The sequence below is a fragment of the Amphiura filiformis genome, chromosome 17 (assembly GCF_039555335.1).
Source record: "Amphiura filiformis chromosome 17, Afil_fr2py, whole genome shotgun sequence".
NCBI classification, from domain to species: domain Eukaryota; kingdom Metazoa; phylum Echinodermata; class Ophiuroidea; order Amphilepidida; family Amphiuridae; genus Amphiura; species Amphiura filiformis.
The window spans coordinates 49694834-49703309 of record NC_092644.1 but is presented as its reverse complement, the minus strand read 5'-3'; the positions used below and the strand labels follow the sequence as shown (position 1 = coordinate 49703309).

General features: G+C 35.2%; 1 protein-coding gene across 1 annotated transcript; it reads right to left on the bottom strand.

The window, feature by feature from the left end:
• Nucleotides 1-1493: 1493 nt before the first annotated feature.
• Nucleotides 1494-7959, bottom strand: LOC140138456 (G-protein coupled receptor GRL101-like). Its single transcript, XM_072160347.1, is given in 5 exon segments — nt 1494-2449; nt 2452-2615; nt 2804-2887; nt 3370-3441; nt 7901-7959. Coding segments are annotated over 3 exon segments (1098 nt in total). The 5' UTR covers nt 2845-2887; nt 3370-3441; nt 7901-7959; the 3' UTR covers nt 1494-1556.
• Between the last annotated feature and the right edge of the window lie 517 nt (nt 7960-8476).

Sequence of the window (8476 nt, the reverse complement as noted above, 5' to 3'; positions counted from 1 at the left end):
CCGTTCAAGCTAGGATGGTCGAGTGATGCAGATAACATTCCAGTACCTATCCTGTCAGACATTGCAATAGCTCCCGAGTCTGTTGTCGAGCTTGTTAGGTGCGGATGTGGAATAAGCAAATGCTCCAGAAGATGTTCCTGCAGACGACACAATCTGACTTGTACAGAAGCTTGTGCTTGTGGAGCAGATGAAGAGTGAACCAATACAGCTATACTGAGGAACTTGAAAATACTGATAACATAGATGATGACAACTAGGCATTAAAATGCCTCAAGGTCTGCTCTATCATAAAGTACGTCTAAAGTTGAATTACAATATTGAAATGTCAACTTTTTAAAACGCGATTTTCTGCATTTCATTGCATAAATGCTGACAAATTAGCTGAAAATCTTAGCAAATTTCAAGATACTTTGGTGGCAATTTTGAAAGGTGAAATACACCTATATTCTTCTCCTTAAACAATGTTGTTGTACTATTTAAGATGTTTAGAATCATTTTCTTATCCATATCTGACAGAAATGAGATACATGTATTTTACTCTCAATGATAGTAATTGCCTAAAGCGGTATGCCATATTTTAATAAAAAGGCGGCCATTTTGGATTTAGAGGCCATCTTGGATTGGAGAAAATGGACCAAATTCAGTTTTTATTTCTCAGTGGATTCTCAGAAACATAAGTAGCAAAAAAGGAAAGAAATCAATGTTCTTATAGCTGGCAGACCATTTTGGACAAATTGGCGGCCATTTTGGATTTGGCAGCCATCTTGGATTCTAGAAAATGATCCTAATTATGTTCTTAGTGGATTTGACAATCAAAAGTATAAATAATCAGTAAGAAAAATATGACTTTGTGCACTTTCGGGAGAAATATGGCTTAAAAAAGGCTAAATATAGTGGCCATTTTGAATTTAAAAATGGCCGCCGAAGACACATTCGAAAAAAATGGAACCAACTCAGGTTTTGTTCGTAGGGGTATTTAGAAGCTAAAAAGCATTGGTTCCACTAATGTAGCAAATTTTGCACTGGGTTATGTAACACCATGTACTATCTGGGGGAGTTCTGGGAAGTGTATGGCATGTGTTAAGTGCATGTGTTTTTAAATAGAACATGATTGTCATAGGTTGTGTTTCGTAAGAAAGGGTAGGAAGGTGTGGTGTGACCAATAACCCACTTGTAAGATCAAAAGGGACACATTATCGCCTATTGATACTCATAATGTTCCGAGTTTAAGGGTCAAGACCATTAAGTTGTTAAAGTTGCTGTTGGTACAGTAACAATTACACGTTCGCATTGAAGTAAATCAGAGCAATAAAAACAATCGATATACGTGAAGTACATAGTCGAAGTATATTTGATAACTTCATTTCGCAAACTCTCTAATATATCGCGTCATTACTTCAACGGGAACAACTTTCAATCTAAATTTATTAGAACCAAACTCTAGTTTCATTAACATTCTTCTTGGTTGCAACAACATGCATTGTGTCCTAAGATTTGCTAGGATTGCTGAAAAGGCAGAGAATTCAATGTTAATATCAAATAATAACATAACACAGCTACTTGCCTTCTCTTCCGCTAACTAACGCAAAGTTATCAGTATCTGAAGACTTCGGCTGTTTAGACTTTGTTCGACCCTTCCTTCGGGCTATCTCCCGTGTCAAAATTGTGTACAGATACGGATTTAATGAGGAATTGATAGGGAGAACAAATACAGCAACCCAAACATAAACTTGTCCGGGAATTGTAACCACACCAGCTGTAGACAACAAACCCATGATAATGATAGGCATCCAACAAATAAGATCAGTCAGCACTAAGAATGCCATACGGGTTGCCATTTCAATTTGCTCAAACCGTACATTTCCACTCCTGTGTTTTATCTTCTGAGCAGAGGTTTTCGCTGTTATGTAAATACTTACATAACAGCAAGCCATTATGCCAAAACCCACCATATTTACTCCAAGAAACAAAGCTACTGAATACTCCCAGCCTATCTGGTAATCCTGCGAGAGAGGCAAGGCCAGGCAAACACTTGAATGACCGTAAAATTCATCTTCAAAATAAGTACTCACAAGTAATGGCATGGCACTTAGGATCAAGCACAATGCCCACACAATTACAACAACTACGCTACAAGATTTTTCGTTCAGCCTTTTAAATGTAAACGGGAACGTAATAGAAATCCAACGGTCCAAACTGATCACTGTTAGGAACAACACAGATGCCTCACTGGATAAGACGGATAAAAATCCTGCCATTTTGCAAACAAAACTTGTTTTCCAATATTCTGCGTGCAGAATGTAAACATTACGGAAGTACATATCTGCTGATGCGATTATCAACATATATATGCCCATAAGTTCATCAGCAATTGCAAGGTTTAGGACTAACATGGATTGAACTGTATTTTTTGACTGAGTACCAGTTTTGCCAGGACGTACTCGCCAAAAATAACAAACGCGTTGCCGAGAAGGGCACTGAGTCCGAGAATCCAAATAAACAATCGCAAAGCAGTATTACGCATTAGATCTGCACAAGACGAAAACTGATCTGATTCTGGTAGGCATTTTGTAGGAGGATCAACCAGGCAGCAGTAAAGATGATTGCTGGAATATCTAGTAAACAGAAAACAGAAACAATGCATTAAATACTTTAATTGCAAAACTCCAGAAGCAATTTATTCAAAGGCCCAAACACGTATACGCACCCCAACACACGCCACACCCCTACGGAAAAGCACCAACAAACACTCATACATCCTCTTCCACACATCAGACCTCTCAATATTAATTTTAATACTTACAAAAAATCAAGTGATTTAAGATTTGCCCGAAAGAGATCCATATCATCTATTTGCACAATATATGTTTCCTGTTGCTCAATATTCCTGAAAGGAACAGGAACATATTCTAAGCGTAAAATTCGTGATTGGCGTAATCTGCCGTTATGCATTGTAATTTGTTTTATACTACCGGTGAAGATAAATTTCATTTATTCACCCCTTCCCCAGTTCAGTTCAGTTCAGTTCAGTTTTATTTCATCAAATTCCATCCATGCAAATAATTACAATATATAAAAAAAAGCTTTTACAAACATCGTATAATATGGTGCAAATGATGAGGATGCCACTGAAACGCAGCGCGTGTTTCCCGCCCATCATTATGGGCTGGAAAAAGAACATAAATGTTATAATTAGAACACCCAATTTATCAGGTGAACACAGTTACTTGTATAAAGAAAGACAAATCGATATTAGGCTAAATATCTAAAGATTGTTTAATTGTTTAATATATTTTGCATAAATGCTTCCGCAATAGAACCACACGAGCGTATGTTTCTCAATTTTAATGCTGATTTATTCATACTCACAAGTACTTCAGATTCCTCAGACTGATAAAGGCCCCGGCGTAAATTTCTTTTAACGGATTTCCTCGTAGAATGCTGAAATTATAATTATTTAATACACACCTATGACGTCGCGCTATTGTTTTACCGCTCCATTATTTTCCACGAATGGAGCGATGATCACAATAACACGCCATTCGTAAATGCCTTTCTCTTTTCTCTGAAAAGCAAATACTTTTCAGGGAAAAAGTACTGGCATTTACGAATGTAGTGTTAATATCAATTGCACTTTTGAAAAGCAAGTATTTGCGAAAAGTGCGGTATTGTTATCATCACTTCATTCATGCAAAACAATGATACGAAAAACAAGAAGAAAATGATTTTCATTAATACAATAAATTGAGGAAGCGGATAGCAACATTTGCACAGTATTGTCATGGGACCTGAGAGCACATCAGACATATCGAATTGCATGCTGAATACGAGGATTGTCCCTATATCTAATAATAATAATAATTTTGATTTTGTGAAATTCGCGATATAATACAAATTATTAAAATTTCATATTTTTATATTTTTCCAAATGTAACAGTCCTCGAAGTAAACTTTATAAATCTAATGATATGTAATTAAACTATAGGCCTATGTAGCTGGGATGAAAAGCCGACTCAATTGAAAATTTGACCTTTCATATAGAACTTAAACATTTGTTTCCAAAAAGACCTACATTTTTTAGTGTTTTGAGGAAAAAATCTATATCTTTAATAATGAAGGTCACAATTTTCATATGATTGACGGCTGTTCAACCCAACTTGCTGCTATTTACTGCATATCGTTAGATTTATACAATTTACTTTGAGGACTGTTAAATTTCAAAAATATCAATTTTTAATAATTTGCCTTAAAATGTGTATTGTATCGCGAATTTAATAAAAATCTAAATTATTTGATATCAGAAGGATGTGTCTGATTTGCTCTTAGGTGCCACAAACAAAATACGTAAAAACGTCGCTATCCGAGCCCTTACAATGCAATCTGTGAAAAGCAAGTCAAGATCAAAACGGGCAGGTTAAATTGTTGGCTAAGTACGTTGTACTTATTATGCAAGATGTGTTTTACCCTCACTTAGGCTTTACTTCGTAGGCCTTTACTTTTATTTATTTGGACCTTTCTTTATATACGCTTACTGTTTTTTATAACATTTTTTTCCTTCTTTATATTTTTATACGTTTTCAGTGGCTTAGGCCCTACATATAATTTGTCATATTTTGGGCAACATTGCTACATATACATAATACACATTCTGTATCAATGTATTTAGGCCTATGAATCTGTTTATTTTCAAATCGTTCTCTTCGGGCATGTTTAATAATGATAAAAGCCACAGTAGGTCTATTTTCTGTATAATTTTTATTTGTCATTAGTATATCTGATGTTTCATCTGATGGTATTTTGGCATGCTTGAATATTTACTTACATCGATCAGTAGGCCTATCCGATACCGTAAAACGGGTAACTTTGGGCACTTTTCAGAGTTTTTAAACCACTGCTTCCAAACAAAACCAAATATATTTCTAATTATCTCTTTTTTATGACGTTAGGGTTCCTTTCTACACCTTGAAGTTGAAAAAGATTTTGAATAATTTTGAAAGGGTGCCCTAGGGGTTGAAAATAGCCTGACCAAAGTTACCCCGCATTTGGGGCAACTTTGGTCAGAGTATTACATTCCATGAAGAAAAGAAAATGAAAAAAATTGATCTTCGCTGTATATGGGCAAGGTTTTGTTTTTTGTGACATTTATCCCCATGCAAAATTAAGCAAGCACGCATCCTTGCTCACAAATATCGATTTTTATTTTGTCTGAAAGAAATGTAAAAAAATGCTCATTTTTGGTCAAAAATGCCAATATTTTCGTAACTTTCAAAGAAATTGGACATGAGCGACTTCTTCCAAATATATTTCTTAACAAATTGAGACCAAATATGACTAAAACAATATTGCTGTACGGAAATATGACCATTTAAAAATATATTTGAACGACCAAAGTTACCCCGCTTACCGAAGTTACCCCCATTTTACGGTAATTAAATATTACAATGTTAGGGACGCTCCATTTGATTTCGGAAGGGGACTGGAAGTTGAGGTGGCTTTTATTTCGCGTCGAAGGCGGCGAAGTTTGTTTTGTTTTTGCCGACAAAGTTCAAGGACAATAATAGGCCTAGGTAAAATGTGTTGTAGTACATTTAAAATTTTCGTACCTTTTCGTACCTGATTTTGGTCCTTCTGCTGCGAATCAACGATATATATCCTCGGAATTATTCCATCACAAAATTATCCAAGATAAACAATAGTGTCCATAATTGCATGGTTGTTCCAAAATCGTAAACTCGATTCACAGAGAAGAGTATCATTGCTCAGGTATAGCGATAGGTGTAGTTTTCTTGAGGTTGACAACTGTAATGACCATTTCATATGAGCCTATACATGCTATATGACCTTTTGCCAATTTTCCTTATTATGCAAAATAGAGACCTAAACGCAACATGACGCAACTACTTCAACAGTTAATACATTAGAAGTGGGCATAAAGAACTATTGATGGTCTAATCACTTTAATGATTTTACGAATCTACGTTTATTCAATTTGTGTAACAAACATTTTAAATCTTTATAATTCAAGAAGGTGGTTACGGATGATTTGAACTAAACACCTGGATCGTGATATGATGGGTATTTCTATAGAAATTTTACATAAAGCTGAGTCGGACTATTTTTGCACTCGCACCTAAAATTTAGTACGATCATTATATTAGTGTATTGTCCGGCATCAATGAGTAATTGATCAATTTGTAAAGAGCAACCTATTTCAATAACACTCCATTCGTGAAAAATAATGGAGCGGTAAAACAATAGCGCGACGTCATAGGTGTGTATTAAGTCGGTTAATGGCCGCGGATTAGAACGTGAGTGGGTAAGAATGGCTTCGCCGCTCCGCGGCTCAGCCATTCTTACCCACTCACGTTCTAATCCGCGGCCATTAACCTATACATAATGGTAAATAATATCATCGAATACAAAAGTGGACTACGTCGGCATCACAAATACAACTCACTCTTGACCAGCAGCTACCACCAAAAAAAAATAACTAGAGATGCTGTGGCGCACGACCACAAGGCGGTGGCTCTTGACCTCAAAGGTTATAAGCAATTTATTATTCTCAATTATATGTTATTTCTGACCAAGTATGGCCACGTTTAAGACCAAATTGGCGAATTATAACATTTACCCATAACTGACCTTGGGATTATATTCGCCAAGTTTAAGCCCAATTGGGCAAACTTCTACACTTGACCTCGGTATGACCTCAGATTGATTTTTTCATGATTCCCTCATATCGTGGATGATTTGCACCAAATTTAATTCTAATTGGCCAAATTTCGACACTGATTTGACCCATTTGATCTTTGTCCTTGGATGGATATATGTATCATCATGAATGCAGTTAATCAGACAAAGACATTTTGGTAGTCTTAGTGTTGTTTTTGACCTTTGACCCCAAGCTGGGTACAATTTATAAGCTAGGGTTATTGGTTCTTCTAACCAAGTTTGGTGGTAATAGCTTGTAAGTTATAGGAGTAGCAGTTTAATGTTTTTCACAAAATGACCAATAATAACCCCATCATGACCTTCGACCCCTATCCGTGTATACCGTATAGTAAAAAGGAAGGTGTGCACCAAAAACACTTTTTCCTTATTAAACTTGATAGACACGTCATATATGGTGTCAAGGACACTTGGAATGAATGAAAGCGAAAAATGAAAATAATACCCAATTTGCATATTATATTCGAGGCCATCTTGGATTTTTGGCGTGTCAGATTTCAAATGAGTCCAGGTACACAACGAAACATGTTATAAACCTAATTCTTTTTTTTAAATGAAAGACAACAAGCAAACTTAAAAAATGTAGGAATTAGATTTTTAATAAAATATTCCATTTTCTAATGAGAGTAAAAACAAATCTAAAGTAAAGAAAAACATGGACATTTTGCTCTCAATAGCGCCCTCTATAATTTGATTTTATCTTTTCCTGAGAAAATGGAATGTTTTAAAACAATCTAACTCCTACATTTTTAGTTTGTTTATTATCTTTCATCAAAAAAAGAATTAGGTTTATAACATGTTTCGTTGTGTACCTGGACTCTTTTGAAATGCGACACCAAAAATCCAAGATGGCCGCCAATAAAATATGCAAATTAGGTATTTTTTTCTTTTTTTTCTTTTATTCACCCAAGTGTCCTTGACGCCATATATGAAGTGTCTAGCAGGTTTAATAAGAAAAAAAGTGTTTTTGAGGCACACCTTCCCTTAAGCTTGGGCCAGTGCTTCTTTTGCCCAACATGACTAATATATAATTTGCTTAGTCTCAAATATATATAGTATTGTTGCACTGTGTCTTTGGGCAAAATGTTGGCGACTTTAAAAAGATCTAACTTCAGATAAGTAGTAATCTAGTAGCTAATCACCCACAAACAATATTGATAATAGAACTTACAGTTGTTGGAGTGTCGAAAGCCCATCAAATACTCTTTGGAAAAGTTGTGTAATGTTATTTTTTGCCAGACTCCTGTATTTAAAGAAAAGATAATAGGTGATTGAGCATACCTTTGTTTTATTACGTCATATGTTTAAAAACAAAAAGCTAGTCTTTTTTAATATATTCTGCCATAGTTGTAGCATGGATGCTGATTTTATCATTTCAAAAAGTGTCGTCATTGAAAATTAGATCTAAAGCTTACTTCTCTGATTAAAGACCCATTCAGTCAATTAAAATTGTTTATAAATTGCTTAAAAGTGAAGGATAAGTCATTCAAATTGTCATTTGGTATTTTTGCAATGACAAATTTGGCAAAACACAAAGAAAACAGCAGTACTGACGAAGTTTCTGCCCCATTCAAATACATGTCGCTAATTTACATACTGTCAGTATCTAATTTACAGATCCGTGTAAAATGTCTTATTTTGTCTCACTGAATCACTAGCAGGCTATGTTTACTATGACAATGACAAAGGTACCAAAATCTGAAGTTTTATGATTTTTACAATCGTCCGGATGAGCAAAACACTGAAT